Source organism: Pleuronectes platessa, chromosome 10 (genome assembly GCF_947347685.1).
Source record: "Pleuronectes platessa chromosome 10, fPlePla1.1, whole genome shotgun sequence".
NCBI lineage: Eukaryota > Metazoa > Chordata > Actinopteri > Pleuronectiformes > Pleuronectidae > Pleuronectes > Pleuronectes platessa.
This window is the reverse complement of record NC_070635.1, coordinates 708,337-725,000: the sequence shown is the minus strand read 5'-3', so window position 1 is coordinate 725,000 and position 16,664 is coordinate 708,337. Positions and strand designations below refer to the sequence as shown.

Below are 16,664 nucleotides of genomic sequence, written 5' to 3'. Positions count from 1 at the left end.
CAGATTATTAAAATATTTAGAGATCTCTACATTAGAGTTGTATCTAACCCTAACAACACACGTTGTCTGTAATTTTATTTTGAAAGTTGTGACCGGATATTAGGTGTGCAATTTCCGCTGACTCGACACTAGTGATTTCTCTCAAATTCAGCATCACCGTGAAACTAAACCCGAACTGGACCCGGTCACATCCGGTCAGACCCGGTATAGGACCCGGACTAAGACCCGGTCAGACCCTGGATCCGGCCCGGGGTGAGAGCCGCAGGACGCACCGAGGAGAACCGGAAGCGACCAGCAGGTGCGTTCGATTCCATTTATTTCATCTTTTCACGTTTTGTCGCTAAACATCAAAGATGAGAGAGAAACGAGGTGTTTGTGTTCGCAGCAGCCAATCAGAGCTCCGGAAGCAAATCACTCATCTGACGCGTCGCTGAAGAAACGCGTTGTTTCGCTCCGACGCAAAATCAGAGCGATTCCTCACGAGGGTTTCTCATTATACTATTATAAATATATAAATATATATATATATATGCAGTAAATGATACGTATTAGTTTGACTGTGTTGTCTGAACTTGATTGACACGTTGCAGCTTCAGAAGATGCTCGTCTCAGGTTGCGTCCACGTACAAAGTCTCAAGTTTTAAACGACAACGTGAGATTTAGTGTAAAAACTTGAAGCCGAATTAGAAAGTTGTTCATACTGATACAGAAACTACTTTAATTATTGTGTTTTTTATCACAGACGTTTATCTGTGGGCGATGAAACCTTAAATTGGTAGAATTTCTGAGGGAGTTTTTAGCCGCAGCTGTTTAAAGCGACCGAAGAAGCAGCTGTAAGATGTGGGACCTGTTTTTATAATATAATTTATATAAAAATGTAACATTAAGGAACTTTTGTTTATATTCATCAACAGTCGATTTTAATAAGAAGAATTCGATCTTTTTGTGTTTATAACTTTTCATCATATATAATATGAAGCTAGTTTCTGTGTTGTGTCTTTTTGACAGTGATATTTTCTTTCTTTAGATCAACGATTAGTTTCCGGCTCCAGCTGCTCGGACTGATCATGACGGAGAAGACGCTGCTGCTGCTGCTGCTTCACTCTGTCGACGGTAACACATCATATTGATTCATCAGGAAATGATTCTCTCTCTCTATTAAAAGAATAAAACATCCAAATGTAAACACGTTAGTTTACAAATCTTTGAATATTATTAGCTTTAGAATATACTTAATCTATCAATCGATTATTAGAAAAGTTGTTGATATTATTCTGTCGGTCTGATTAACAAACTCAAATTTTGTTTGTTTACAAAATAAACATAAATATATGGCTTATACAACATAAACCCATACCATAACAGTCTGTGAAATATAGAATTGACCACTAGATGGCACCGTCCTATATCCCGAATTAACCAGAACTTTTTTTCAGCTGTCATGGCGTCTCAGTGCTGGCAGGGGGCGACCTTCTCTCAGGCGGTGGTGTCTCCGGCAGTGGAGAGCAGCGGCATCCTGCGGATACCCGGCGTGTTGACGTTGCCGCAGTGCGTGGCAGCGTGCTGCGACCTGCCGGGTTACAATCTGGCCTGGCTGTTCCAGGGACGCTGCTATATCCTGATCTGCCAGCAGAGGGAGAACTGCCAGCCGCGAGAGAGACCAGGGGCCGACTCGGTCTTGGCCTTCCTGCGGAGGGCGCCACCTGAGACACTGGTGCTTCAGTCACTGGTTAGAGGGGAGCCGTACAGCGGCCGCTGGGGGCCCCTGTCACAGCCCTCTGAGACCCCCGGGGACCTGGAGGCCCTGAAGGACCTGGCTCTCTTTGACAGGCCCCGGCAGGACTTCTCTGGCCCTGCGATGCCGGACCTGGAGGGTTCCGAGGGAAGCCAGGAGGAGAAGGCAGGCGGGGGTTCAGAGGCCGAAACGTCGACTCATCATTCGTCTCTGAAGGGAAGAGACAGATTCAACCAATCAGAAGCCGACAACGGTCCAGAGAGGACTGAGAGCACAGACATGTCGCTGGGGGACATCAGCCGAGGGGACGAGGACAGAACCAGGAGGCCGACGGATCCTTCAGAGAAAACCGTGAGAACCGACTCGAAGCCACGAGAACGACTGACGGAGGAGAAACTGACATCAGTTTCTTTTACTTCAGAATCTTCTCTAAATCCAGTTTATATGTATTAATTATATATAATATTAATATATATTTGTCAGCTTCCGCCTGGATTCATAATTACTATTTTGAATTGTGATATCTTTTTTCGCACGTTTCTTTACAGACCAAAACACAAGGTGGCACTGTTTCTCCATCAACCTCTGACTCCACCCATCAAGACCATTCAAGGACCTCAGCTCCACCCCCGACCACAGCTCATTGGCCGAGCAGCACACCCACACAGACGGGTACAGACGACATCATGATGTATTGAAAGTAGATCAGCGTTATAACTGTGATGAAGACTTTTAAGTTGAAAATCCTCCAGGAAGTTGTTACAGTTTTAGTCATAATACAGAAGCTTGTTTCCTTTGCTCACAGATCGATCCCCGACGCCGCCGCTCACGTTGTCTACAGCTTCACCTGGACGCACAACCGGTACACACACACACTCACACACACTCCTTATAACAGGTTATTAATTAAAGTATCACAGTATTATTTTATTATTGAATTTTAATATTAAATGACTTGTTTCTGATCCACAGATGTCGTGATGACATCAGCAGCTGCAGCTCCGCCAACCATGCCCCACCCCCCATCCATAACCTCTGACCCCCCGACCGCCACCTCCCCTCTCAGCACCAGCCCTGCCCCCCCAACCACGACCCCCCTCGCTGCTGAGTCTGGTAAAAAAAACTTTCTGTCAAATCAACTAACAAAATTTTTTTAAATGTATAAAAACCACAGACATCTCTTTTGTGATGTGTTCAGTGTCGGAGGTCGTGGGGTCAAACCGCGGCCCGGTGGCGGTTGTAGGTCCTGACAGGAAGTTGTTCCTCCCGCTGGGCAGCTTGTTGCTCGATGGCAGCGGCAGCACGGACGACCACGGCATCGTCAGCTACCACTGGGACGCCATCAGGTCGGGGGACGCAGGACAACGTTCAGTGAAATGAAGATTTGACCATTTTGCGTTTGTCTGAAGTCTTTTGAAGAACCTCTGATGTTCTTGTTTCTCTCCAGCGGTCCTCCTGGGTTCCGGCTGGAGGACGTGGACCGGGCAGCAGCTACAGCAACAGGTCTCCGGGTGGGGTGCTACACCTTCCGACTGACTGTCTCTGACCAGCAGGGGGCGACAGACAGCGCCTCAGTGACCTTCAGGGTGGAGGAGGGTAGGTGGGTTTGAGTCTCGGTTATGTTCTGATCTGAATCACAGTTGATTCTTCTGTGGTCCTTCCTCCTGCAGCCGCTCGTCTTCCTCCGGTCGCTCACGCCAGCGGCAGCCACACGTTGACTCTGCCCAACAACTCGCTCGTCCTGCGAGGATCCGTCAGCGCCGGGGACCAGACCCGGGTCCAGTACCTCTGGGTCAGAGACAGCCAGAGTCCTGCTGCTGGGGTCAGTCCACACACTTAGATTAGATCAGATTAGGTTCAAACCTTCTCACACCGTGTGTCCGCAGGACGTCCTGTACGGCTCGGAGACCCAAGCCGCTCTGTACCTGGCCAACCTGGTGGAGGGGACCTACCTGTTCCAGCTGAGGGTGGCCGACGCCCAGGGACGCTCCAGCTCGGCCACGGCCACGGTGGAGGTCCGACCAGGTGGGACGAGAGCGAGGACTGAGGCCGGGGGGGGCTGACTGTCCTCGAGGTTCAAGTTTGTCCCTCCTGTGTCTCCGTAGACCCGGGCGGGGGGGAGGAGGTGGAGCTGGAGATGCTGGTGTCAGTGTCTCAGGTGAGTTTGTCTCAGAGGGACACGGTCGTCCGGCAGCTCGCCGCTCTGCTGCACGTCCTGGACGGGGACATCCAGGTCCGAGGGCTGCAGGGACACTCCCACCTCAGGTACCGACCGACTGGTTACTGACCGACTGGTTTACTGACCGACTGGTTACTGACCGACTGGTTTACTGACCGACTGGTTTACTGACTGACTGGTTTACTGACCGACTGGTTACTGACCGACTGGTTTACTGACCGACTGGTTTACTGACTGACTGGTTTACTGACCGACTGGTTTACTGACCGACTGGTTTACTGACCGACTGGTTTACTGACTCACTGGTTTACTGACTCACTGGTTACTGACCGACTGGTCTACTGACCGACTGGTTAACTGACCGACTGGTTTACTGACCGACTGGTCTACTGACCGACTGGTTTACTGACCGACTGGTTTACTGACTCACTGGTTTACTGACCGACTGGTTACCGACCGACTGGTTACTGACCGACTGGTTTACTGACTCACTGGTTTACTGACTCACTGGTTACTGACCGACTGGTTTACTGACTCACTGGTTTACTGACTCACTGGTTACTGACCGACTGGTCTACTGACCGACTGGTTACTGACCGACTGGTTTACTGACTCACTGGTTTACTGACTGACTGGTTTACTGACTCACTGGTTTACTGACTGACTGGTCTACTGACCGACTGGTTACTGACTCACTGGTTTACTGACCGACTGGTTTACTGACCGACTGGTTTACTGACTGACTGGTCTACTGACCGACTGGTTTACTGACCGACTGGTTTACCGACCGACTGGTTACTGACCGACTGGTTACTGACCGACTGGTTTACTGACTGACTGGTCTACTGACCGACTGGTTACTGACTCACTGGTTTACTGACCGACTGGTTTACTGACCGACTGGTTTACTGACTGACTGGTCTACTGACCGACTGGTTTACTGACCGACTGGTTTACCGACCGACTGGTTACTGACCGACTGGTTACTGACCGACTGGTTTACTGACCGACTGGTTTACTGACCGACTGGTTTACTTACTGACTGGTCTACTGACCGACTGGTTTACTGACCGACTGGTTTACCAACCGACTGGTTACTGACCGACTGGTTACTGACCGACTGGTTACTGACCGACTGGTTTACCGACCGACTGGTTACTGACCGACTGGTTTACTGACTCACTGGTAATGTGACTGGTTTACTGACTGACTGGTTACTGACCGACTGGTTTACTGACCGACTGGTTACTGACCGACTGGTTTACTGACTCACTGGTAATGTGACTGGTTTACTGACTGACTGGTTACTGACCGACTGGTTTACTGACCGACTGGTTACTGACCGACTGGTTTACTGACTGACTGGTCTACTGTCTGACTTGTTTACTGACTGACTGGTTACTGACCGACTGGTTTACTGACCGACTGGTCTACTGACTCACTGGTTTACTGACTCACTGGTTTACTGACTCACTGGTAATGTGACTGGTTTACTGACTGACTGGTTTACTGACTCACTGGTTTACTGACTCACTGGTTTACTGACTGACTGGTTTACTGACCGACTGGTTTACTGACTCACTGGTTTACTGACCGACTGGTTTACTGACTCACTGGTAATGTGACTGTTTTACTGACTGACTGGTTACTGACCGACTGGTTTACTGGCCGACTGGTTTACTGACTGACTGGTTTACCGACCGACTGGTTACTGACCGACTGGTCTACTGACCGACTGGTTTACTGACCGACTGGTTTACTGACTCACTGGTAATGTGACTGGTTTACTGACTGACTGGTTTACTGACCGACTGGTTTACTGACTAACTGGTTAATGATTGGTTTCCTGACTGGGTTAGTGACTGGTTTACTGATTGACTAGTTTACTGAGTGACTGGTTTCCTGTCTGACTGGTTTCCTGCCTGGGTGAGTGACTGGTTTTCTGACTCTCTGGTAATGTGACTGGTTTACTCTCTGGCTGGTTTCCTGACTGGGTTAGTGACTGGTTTACTGACTGACTGGTTTACTGACTGACTGGTAATGTGACTGGTTTACTATCTGGCTGGTTTCCTGACTGGGTTAGTGACTGGTTTACTGACTGACTGGTTTACTGACTCACTGGTAATGTGACTGGTTTACTATCTGGCTGGTTTCATGGCTGGTTTCCTGACTGGTTAGTTATCCAGGATGCTGACTGGTTCCAGAAGTCTTAACCAGTGTTTCCAGCTGTTCCCTGTGTTTGGCTGCAGCTCGGTGCTCCGGCTCTCGGTGGGGGGCCCCCAGGGGGCGCTCTCTGGCTCCAGGCTAGTGGGTCTGTTGAGGAACCAGCTGCTCAGAGACAAGAGCGACTACCTGCTGTTCAGAGTCCTGAGAGTCGACACCGTGTGTGAGTGGGAATCCAGATCTTTCTCTGAGCTGCTTTTCATAGAAAAGACCAAACTGATATAAATGATAAAAATACAGATTTATCAAACTTTACACTTAAATACAGATGATGAAAAAAACGTGTTGTTTTGACAGATTCACATTTATTCTTAGATCTTAAAACATTAGTGTTGTGTAGTAGCAGACAGCAGTGATTGTGTGTCTGTGTGAATCCGACTGGGTCCTTGTTCCCTCAGTGTGTCTGCTCCACTGCTCGGGGCGGGGTCAGTGCGACCCGGTCACTAAGTTCTGCTCATGTGACCCGTTCTGGACGGAGAACCTGATTCGCCTTTACCTCGGTGACGGAGAGAGCAACTGTGGTAACTCTGAGTATTAGTACACAAAAAGTTAACTGGACACATTTGGGTTTTGTAGTGAAATATTCTGTAAAATCCACTTGTTGGATCAACTTGTTTGTTTCTTCATTGAACCTGATGAAGTGTCTGTGCTCCCCCGCTCAGAGTGGAGGGTTCTGTACGTCATCCTGACCAGTTTCCTGCTCATGGGCGTCATCCTGTCCATCAGCTGGACCTTCATCTGCTGCTGCAAGAGGTCAACGCACATCACACGTTAACACTGCTTCAGTGAGGAAGACGAGCTGGGCCCTGCAGCCGGAGCCTAATGACGCTGGTTGATCTGTGTGTTCAGCAGGAGACAGACCAAAGTGAGGAGGAAAACCAAGTACACCATCCTGGACAACATGGACGACCAGGAGAGGATGGAGCTCCGACCCAAGTTCAGTGAGTGGCCTCCACGTCATCGGGTCAACGGAAACATGAGGGAAGGTCAGAGGTCAACGTGGGATCAAAACTATCCTGTTCGACCTCCTCGTACCGTCTTTCACCTTCGTTAGAAAAGTGTTGGATAAATGTATTATAATTATTCCTTTTCAAACTGTGACATTTCAGATCGTAGTCACACATGATGTTGATAATAAATCAGCTGACAGCTCAATGTCACGGTTCAAAACAACCTTCAAATGAATATGAATGAGAAGCGTGAGGAGGATTGAACACTTTCCTCTGTGCAGGCATCAAACACCGGAGCACCGAGCACAACTCCAGCCTGATGATGTCCGAGTCGGAGCTGGACAGCGACCAGGACACCATCTTCAGCCGGGACCGACCCGTCCAGAGCAGGAACCAGCTCAGCGCTCAGGCCCATCGCAACGGAAACGTCTTGGGATGACGGGATCACGACCTCGGAGGAGCCGTCCAGGAGGTTTGCTCTCTGGCGGCCCCAAGTGGTGAGAGAGAGATGAGGCTTCTCATAGCTGGACGAGCTGAATCCTCGTTAGTGAAATCAGTGAAATGAGCGTCAGGGTCGGACAAACCTGCCACTTCCTAAACACAAAGGACCTAAAGGCCTTCCAACAGAATTATCTCATTAGCTAACAAGCTAAACGAAGCTAACGCGAGCTTCATTTATTGTTTCATCTCAATAGTAACTTGTTAAACGATTAGCATCAATCACGTCCATCCAGCTGCCCCCTGCTGGACACAGACTAAACATTCAGTATCCATAAGAAGTCTGCACTATGTTCAGCCTAGCTTAGCACTTTGTCGACTGACGACCTCAAATAACACAAAAACACAGTTTATTTATTTCATTGTCTTTTTAAGTTGTCCTCCATGTTGCACCTAGCTTAGCACAGGAACGTAAACCAAAGGGCGGCGGTTAGCCACAGTCCGAAGGAAGGAAGGTCCAATCGGAGGAAGATGTGCTGAAGGTTTATTTAACAGAGCAGAATCATCTGAGGCAGTGGAGCGGTTTATAAGTTTACATTTTTAAGATGTTTTAAGATGTTTAAATGTCTTGTTTTGTCTGAATAGAACGAAAGTTTCTTAAATTGAATCTGTACAATCATTCCTTTTGAGATTGTCTCTTTGAGTTTAGGAAATCTTTATAAACGTAATGATCCTTTTAAGCCAAATATAAGAAAATCAGTCTTACCCGGTTCATTAACAAAATAGACTGAAAACTGGATTCTTTCTAATTCAATGAATGAAAATCTCCTGTTGGTCAAAGCTGAGAAAACGATGAAGCTCCTGATGAAGATCGTTACGACCGGGACGCTGTAAAAAAAACACTCAGTCTTTGTCCAATACTTTACTTCTGGTATTTATTTGCTCACCACAGTGTCAGTCACTTCCAATAAGGTTTGTAGAACTTCACGAGACTCATTATGGCTCAAACAGAACTGCTGCAGGTTGTCACCAGGAATCTTAAATCTGATCTATTAATTTATCTCTATACAGAAAAACACTGACATTGATTTTGAGCTAGAAACTGGATCCATGCAGATGATTCGTCCTCCACATTAGCCACGTATTCAACATTTATATTCAACATTTCATTTTACACAAACAGATCTTTAACAGATGCATAAACTACATTTTGAACTAAAGGTCCAAACATTAAACTAATGATATTAAATGCTAATGTTTTCCTATTTATTATATATCAGCATATTAAAGGATTTTAATCACTAAAAAAACAGTTTTCACTGAAATAAATCCTACAACAGAACTTGAGGAAGATCAACACCAACAAAACGATTTAAGGTTTAGAGTATTTAGTTTTATCAGTAGCACAACAAAATGTCTGTGTTACACAGGAGGTTCACTTTGTGGAAAACAGATGTTTTCTAGGAAGGTGATGGAGAAGATGCAGATCTGCTGACGTAACCTTCATCAACGTTTTCAACTAAACCCCGCCCCCAAACTGTCTCTCTCCAATCACAGCTTAGCACCTGTCACCAGTGACTGTTAGCAGGCCGGCTAACTAGCAGCAGCAACTAGTTTGTGGGAACCAGAACCAAGAAGTTAAACCCAGAGACGACTTTGTCTTCACTGTTCAAACGTTTATTACTTTTGCTGCTTTGTTTCTTATTGTATGTATTTCTGTTTTACAATCTGTAAATAGTTGTTCCTTTACTGTATATTTGTATATTTGTATCGTTAAAGCTCTCTCGCTCTCAGTGGCTTTCCCTCTGTATAAATAAAGGTTTCAATGAATCAATAATATATTGGCACATACAATTTCTTCCAATAAAATAATTTTAACATTTATTTTACAGGACTTTTACAAAAAACTAAACGGTGACGCGTATGTAAAGTTACCGAGGGGGGCGGGGCTTATCCACAACGGGAGGCTACAGCTCCTCCTACTGGCTAGAGTAGTAAAATATTGTTATTTCAAAATAGGACCCTGAATGAACTCCTCCTGTTTTGATTGGTGGATCGTGATTATGGCACAAAGTCATCCAATCAGAACTGAATATCACCCCTGATCAAAACATCATTAACTGCAAAAGATATTTTTCAAAATATATTTCACTGGACCCTGTTATTATTTCTGTCATCGGGAGCGTTCCCATTAAAAATGTGTTAATTACAACGTGGCTCTACAGATCACAGCTGGACGGCAGGCCCCGCCCCCTCACAGCTGGACGGCAGGCCCCGCCCCCTCACAGCTGGAGGCCCCCGAGACACATGTACTTCACGTCCAGGTACTCCTCGATGCCGTACTTGGAGCCCTCGCGGCCCAAACCCGACTGTTTGACCCCCCCGAAGGTGGCCTCCGGGGTGGACAACAGGCCCTCGTTCACTCCCACCAGCCCCACCTCCAGCGCCTCGGCCACCCGCCAGATCTGACTGATGTCCTGCGAGTAGAAATAACCTGAGAGGAAAGAGAAGGAATCTTTAGACCTTGAAGAAGCAAAGTGTTCTATCAGAGACTCATTGTTATCTTCTGTAGTTCTTCACGACAGGAGCTCGGAGGGAGGAACTCACCGGCCAGTCCAACGTTAGACGCGTTGGCGACGGCCAGAGCCTCGGCCTCGGTATCGAACCTGTGAATCAGAAACAGAAATGCAGAAGTGGTCACTTTTAAGAACGAGTGAAGATTCAGTCTGAGGATTTCTGTTTTTATAGAAGCATCAACAGATGAGATAACAGGAAATTAATTGAGCTGATCTTTGATATTCCAAATCAAACCAGCGGCCGTCTGAGGTTCTCAGCTACGAGCTCATTGGTTCCAGGTTTTGTGATTTTTAAAAAGCTCATTAATTAAATTAGTGAAAATAAAGAAAAGGACTTTAACAGGAGAGAAGACATTTGCTGCTGGTGAGTCTGGACTCTGACGGACCTGATGACCGGCAGCAGCGGGCCGAACGTCTCCTCTCGGGTGCACAGCATGTCCGTGGTGACGTCGGCGAGCAGAGTCGGCTCCATGAAGGACCCGTCCAGACGCTTCCCCCCCCTCAGCACCTTCGCTCCCAGGGACACGGCATCAGATATCTGCTGGACCACCTGGGGGACAGAGGACGGGTCAGACGTCACCAGGACACAAACCAACTCCCCGAGCAGAACCGGATCTGTACCTTCTCTGCAGCTCTGGTGTTGATGAGCGGCCCCTGGGTGGTGTCGGGCTCCGAGCCGTGACCCAGACGCAGCTCGGCGTCCATCGCTCGGCCCAGTTTCTCCAGGAAGCGGTCGTAGACGCCGCTCTGGACCAGGAACCGGTTTGAGCACACACACGTCTGCAGGGAGGAGACATCAGTCAGTGAACCTGTTTATTATCTTACATGTTACTTTGCAGTATTAATACCTGTCCGGAGTTCCTGAACTTGGAGGCCATGGCTCCGCCCACTGCCCTGTCCACGTCGGCGCTGTCGAACACGATGAAGGGGGCGTGGCCACCCAGCTCCATGGACGTCTTCTTCACTGTGTCGGCGGCCATTTTCAGCAACACCTGAGAAGAGATGACTTTAGATGTATTCATGAACCGTGATGACGACATGAAACAACCAAACACCAGAACAGAGAAGTTTTACTTTGCCGGTGGCTGTGGAGCCGGTGAAGGAGATCTTGGCCACCAGGGGGTCGGTGCAGAGAACCCCCCCCACCGCCGGGGTCCTCCCTCTGGAGCAAGGCACCACGTTGAACACACCCGCCGGGATCCCCGCCTGATCCGCCAGCTACACAACACACAACACACAACACACACACAACACACACACAGAGTTGTTCGTTTACGTAAAATAACAAACAATAAATAGCAAAACTTTTCATATCTGAGGTAAAAGACTCAAAATGATTCCATGTGTTGTTGATTTTATGTTTTAACTTCATCTTTGTTATTTTGCTATTGAAGAAAATGACGTGATCTTTAAATCACAGTAAGATTTAAGCTGTTGTCACGATGAGATATAAGTGGAAGAGTTTATTAAAGATCGATTGTGTTATTATTGCACCGACCTCGGCCAGAGCGAGCGCCGACAGGGGCGTGTCCTCCGCCGGTTTGACCACCACCGTGCAGCCGGCGGCCAGAGCAGCTCCCACCTTCCTGGTGATCATGGCGCTGGGGAAGTTCCACTGGGAAACAACACGACAGTTACCAAACTTAACTTCTTTCCAATCAGTCGTTTTTACAAGAACAGGTTTCAGCTATTTTCAACCCGGTTTCTGGTCTTGACCTTTGACCTCTGAAATCTCATTAATCTCGGTTTCCACGTGAACATTGGAACCAAAGTTGAAGGACGATCTTGAGGCGCGGTCACAAAGCAAAGAAGTGACTGTTTGTGTCAGACGAGTGTTATATTACATTATTACATTATTACATTTCATTACATTACATTGAGCTGACACTTTGATCCAAAGTGACTCACAGGAAGTGACTCAACCCCGAGGAACAAACCAGAACAACCAGAATCAATTAAGTATAATTTCTAGAAAAAATAAAGCAAAACTACAAAGTGCTATAAGTAAGTGACATTTAGGTGCTACTAACTTGTTAGTTATAAAAGTTTATTTATTTATATTCAAGGTAGTCGGAACAGGTATGTTTTTAGTTTGCGGCAGAAGATCTTTAAACCTTCTGATGTCAATGGGGAGCCAGTTCACAACAACGTGAGGTCACCTTGACCTTTGACCTCCAAATTCAAAGCAGTCCATCCTTGAATCCAGCTGAACATTTCAATCAAATCTGGAGAAATTCCCTCCCACATAATGAGAGCAGAGACTTGTGATTGGCTGCTCACCGGGGTGATGATGGAGCAGACGCCCACCGGCTGCTTGAGGAGGAAGAGCTTCCTGTCCTTCGCCGGCGAGGAGACGATGTCGCCGTAAACTCGCCGAGCCTCCTCTGAGAACCACTCCAGGAAGGAGGCGGAGTACGCCACCTCCCCGAGAGACTCCGCCATAGGTTTGCCCTGAAAAACACACAATCGACCAGAGGGTGAAACGACGACAAAGACCTCGACACAACAAACAACACATCCACTTCCTGGTACTGTCTACAGACTTGAGCCCACGCGAGTGAACGAGACTCACACATTCAAAGGTGATCAGTTTGGCGAGGTCTTGTTTGTGCAGCGTCATCAGGTCGAACCACTTCCTCAGCAGGAGGCTCCGCTCCTGCAATAACACACATACATATTGTGTAAGTCAATATACAGATTTGTGTGATTTGTTTATTATTAAATCATTACATCTAAAATCCTCAGAACTGGGTTTTATCTGTAGCTGAGCTTAAATTTTCAAACCTGCAGAAATCCAACGTTTGTTTATTTATATCATTTTTATCCAGATTCTGAATCTGAGTGGTTTTTATCTCTGTTTGACGCAGATGAAGGATTCGAGTCGTTTGAAGACCACAACTCCCATTATCAAACCAGTTCTGTTGTTATTGATCAGAGACTGTGAATGAATCAGGAACCCCTCCTCCTCCATGTTAGCAGGTGGGACATGGATGTTTGTTTCCATTGTTTCTGATCAGTTTGGATTTCATTAGTCATGATTGACAGCTGACACTGACTCAGGGTTGTGTGTGGGCGGGACCTCGATACCTTGCAGTCCCACTGCAAATTATGTCATCGCCACAAGATGGCAGTGTTTGTATCTGAGATATTTTGGTTTCATTTCTGCAGACGGTGGAGATTTGTCATCTTTATCTATTGTTTTTATTTACAGTCTGTGTTACTGATATGATTGAGATGAAAATTATTTTTATAAGATGGAAAATTGTTGCCATTTACTTGTCTGTCAGTTGTCTGATTGACAGTTTCTGCACTAAAGTAAATGTTTGGTTGGTTTTTTTCTGGGTGGAAATCCAACATGAATATTTAATTAAAGGTTAGTTTGAGCCTAATTCACGTGTACTTGTGTTTTCACTGAGAAACACAATTCAAACGTCATCTTGTAGTTTGAACTGAGCACATTTGCAGGATCGATATTAAATTGGAGGTTTTTCAGGTTGAGTTCGGGACAGAATCCTTTCTCCCGAGACACTGAGGTAGAAGTTGGTTTGTACCCAAACTGCTTGATTCTCTATGAATGTTGTCTGAGCCGAATTCAAGTCGGTTTATAAAACCTGCAGCTTATTGTGTTGGTTCTTCTGAGCACGTGTGCAGGACTGATATTAAGTAGAATGGAAGCAGTTGAAAACATCCGGTTGACTCTGAAGTTTAAGTTGTGATTTTACCTAAACTGCGGGTTTTATTATAATATTGTGTCTGAGCCGAATTAAAGTTCAACTCATGTAACAGCGGAAACATCCTTTACATTTCGTGATGCTGTTTTTCTGAGCACACGCGCAGGGTTTATGGTTAATCGGGGGTTTCTGCAGCGGAGTCTGGTACCTTGGCTGTGTGCCGCCTCCAGCCGTCGAACGCCGTGTAGGCAGCGTCCACCGCCTGCTTGGCCTCCGCGGGGCCGCAGTCCGCCACCCGGGCGATCTCCTGCCCGGTGGCCGGGTCCAGGACGGGGAACACCGAGGCCGCGGAGATCCAGCGGCCGTCCACGTAGCCCTGCGTGCGGAGCAGCGGAGCGGTCACATCCAGGCTGTAGAGCCGGTGCATGGCGGCGGGCGGCCCGGGCAGGACGCGCCGGAGGAGGCAGCGGGTCGTCGGCACAAAGACAGCGAACATACCGGTGGGTCGCTCTCTCTGTGCGGGGCTGAGCTCTGCTTCGTCCCCGCAGCTGAAGCTCCGCTGACTTCTGTCGGTTTGAACCGGTCCTGAGGAGGAAGCGGGAGACCACGTGACTATGCACAAACACAAAGGTTCGAGTCCGGGAGTCCGGGAGCCACTGAAGCGTTTCAATGAGAATCATCCACTTTACTGCAGGACACACTTTACTATATATATATATTAAAGTAAATGTATATGGTACATTATAGAATATGATATGTCAGTGTAATTTCACTCTAATAAACATCGTGTAATTGGTAAATGTATTCAAATGACTTGTTGTTGATGTTCAGTAGAAGTGGTGCAGCAGGAGTTGTGTTGTTGTGACAGAAGAAACAGTTGTACATTATAAGATTTGAATATTTATCTCTTCTTCATTTATTTAGTCAATGTGGATCGAGCATCAGATCAGTCATCTGTGATTCTTTCCACCAGGTTTGACTTTGTCCTCGTTACTGATTAAACTTCATTAATGTGTCATCATGAGCCGGAGGCGTCTGAACTCCTTCTGTTCATTTGTTAATTCTCTGTGAAAGACTCAGAACTAGAAAAACAAGGAACGTTCATTAAATCTACTTTATTATCGAATAATCAAGTGAACATTTATTATTGTTTATCTGAAGATCAAGTGACGCCCCCTTCACCAAACTTGAACTTTCCTCAAGTTGGAATAAAATCAGTTGAAGGTTTTATTCTCCAGTAGAAGATGTGGTTGCTGAGTGGAAACAGATCAGTGCATGTGTTATTATATAAGGTTCAATGACGAGGGAGTGAAGGGTCATAACGGAGACTTATCCGTAAAATTACAACTTTATTCTAGGACTTTATTTTCATATATTATTATAGATTTACTTGTATAGATTATTATGAACAGGTGCACATGGGCATCTGGACCATCATTAAGTTTGCTGAAGACACCACCCACAGGCCTGATTACCAGTGCTGATGAGAAGGCCTACAGAGAGGGACATTACATTACATTACATTACATTACATTTCATTTCATTACATTACATTTCATTTAGCTGACGCTTTTATCCAAAGCGACTCACAATAAGTGCATCAACCCGAGGGTACAATCAAGAACAACAAGAATAAAAAATGTACAATTTCTTCATAAAATAAAGCAAAAACTACAAAGTGCTATAAGTAAGTGACATTTAAATGATGCTAAATTGTTAGTTTTTAAAAAAATTCAAGGTAGAGTCGGAGGAGGTGTGTTTTTAGTTTGCTGTGGAAGATGTGTAGACTTTCAGATGTGGAGCTGGTTCAACCAATCAGGAGCCAGGACAGAAAACAGTTGTGATGGTGATGAGTGTTAAGCAGTGAGGGAGCAACGAGCAACGAGCTGATTGGCCGAAGCAGAGCGGAGTGAACGTCCTGGATGTAGACTGGACCTGAACCTGCACCGCCTTCTGAGTGAGAAGGGGGCGTGTCCTCCTGATGTTGTACAGCATGAATCTACAGGACCGTGTTGTTGCAGTAATGTTGGCAGTAAGGGAGAGTTGGCTGTCGAGTGTCACACCCAGGTTCCTAGCCGTCTGAGTGGGGGTTAACATGGAGTTGTTAAAGTTAATAGTCAGGTCGTGGATGGGAGAGTCTTTCCCTGGAAGGAAAAGTGGTTCAGTCTTATCAAGGTTAATCTTCAGGTGGTGTGAAGACATCCACTGAGAGCTGTTGGTCAGACAGAGACTCCTGCTGCTTCCTGTGTTTCAGATCGGGGAAAAGAGAGGATCAGTTGGGTGTCATCAGCATAGCTATGGTAGGAAAAACCATGTGAGAGAATGACAGAGCCGAGAGAGTTGGTGTACAAGGAGAAGAGGAGAGGACCAAGGACAGAACCCTGAGGGACCCCAGTAGTGAGAGGATAAGGTTCAGACACAGATCCTCTCCAAGTTACCAGATAGGTTCGGTCATTGAGGTAGGAAGAGAGCAGGGAGAGAGCAGAGCCTGAGACACCCAGGTCCTGAAGGGAGGAGACAAGGATCTGGTGGTTCACTGTGTCAAATGAGAAGAGAGGTCTAGAAGGATGAGGACAGAGGACAGAGGACAGAGAGGAAGCTCTAACAGTGTGAAGCTCCTTAGAGACAAGGAGGACAGTCTCAGTTGAGTGACCTTGAGACCAGACTGGTGAGGGTCAAGAAGGTTGTTCTGGTGGAGATGGGAGGAGAGTTGATTAGAGATCACTGGCTCAGAGCTGTGGAAAGAAAGTGAAGAAGAGAGACAGGTCTGTTGTTGTTTACTTCAGACAGGTCGGGGGGGGGGGGGGGGGGGGTCTTCAGGACAGAGTTAGGGAAACAGCCAGTGGACAGGGAAGTGTTGATAAGATGGGTGAGAAAAGGAAGAAGGTGAAG

General features: G+C 46.8%; 2 protein-coding genes across 2 annotated transcripts; one reads left to right on the top strand and one right to left on the bottom strand.

Moving 5' to 3' along the window:
* The first annotated feature begins 1,067 nt into the window (after positions 1-1,067).
* On the top strand, positions 1,068-9,655 carry kiaa0319 (KIAA0319 ortholog). The gene is made up of 15 exons (XM_053431993.1): positions 1,068-1,113; positions 1,437-2,086; positions 2,284-2,407; positions 2,541-2,597; positions 2,708-2,848; positions 2,934-3,081; positions 3,183-3,331; positions 3,406-3,557; positions 3,622-3,760; positions 3,841-4,000; positions 6,164-6,300; positions 6,536-6,658; positions 6,800-6,890; positions 6,987-7,078; positions 7,369-9,655. Exons 1-15 carry the CDS (start codon positions 1,068-1,070, stop codon positions 7,524-7,526), a joined length of 2,367 nt encoding a protein of 788 aa, XP_053287968.1. The 3' UTR covers positions 7,527-9,655.
* On the bottom strand, positions 8,444-14,268 carry aldh5a1 (aldehyde dehydrogenase 5 family, member A1 (succinate-semialdehyde dehydrogenase)). The gene is made up of 10 exons (XM_053431994.1): positions 13,981-14,268; positions 12,674-12,757; positions 12,382-12,552; positions 11,600-11,716; positions 11,176-11,319; positions 10,950-11,093; positions 10,723-10,881; positions 10,488-10,651; positions 10,133-10,191; positions 8,444-10,019 (listed from the first exon to the last, which is right to left on the bottom strand). Exons 1-10 carry the CDS (start codon positions 14,266-14,268, stop codon positions 9,808-9,810), a joined length of 1,542 nt encoding a protein of 513 aa, XP_053287969.1. The 3' UTR covers positions 8,444-9,807.
* Between the last annotated feature and the right edge of the window lie 2,396 nt (positions 14,269-16,664).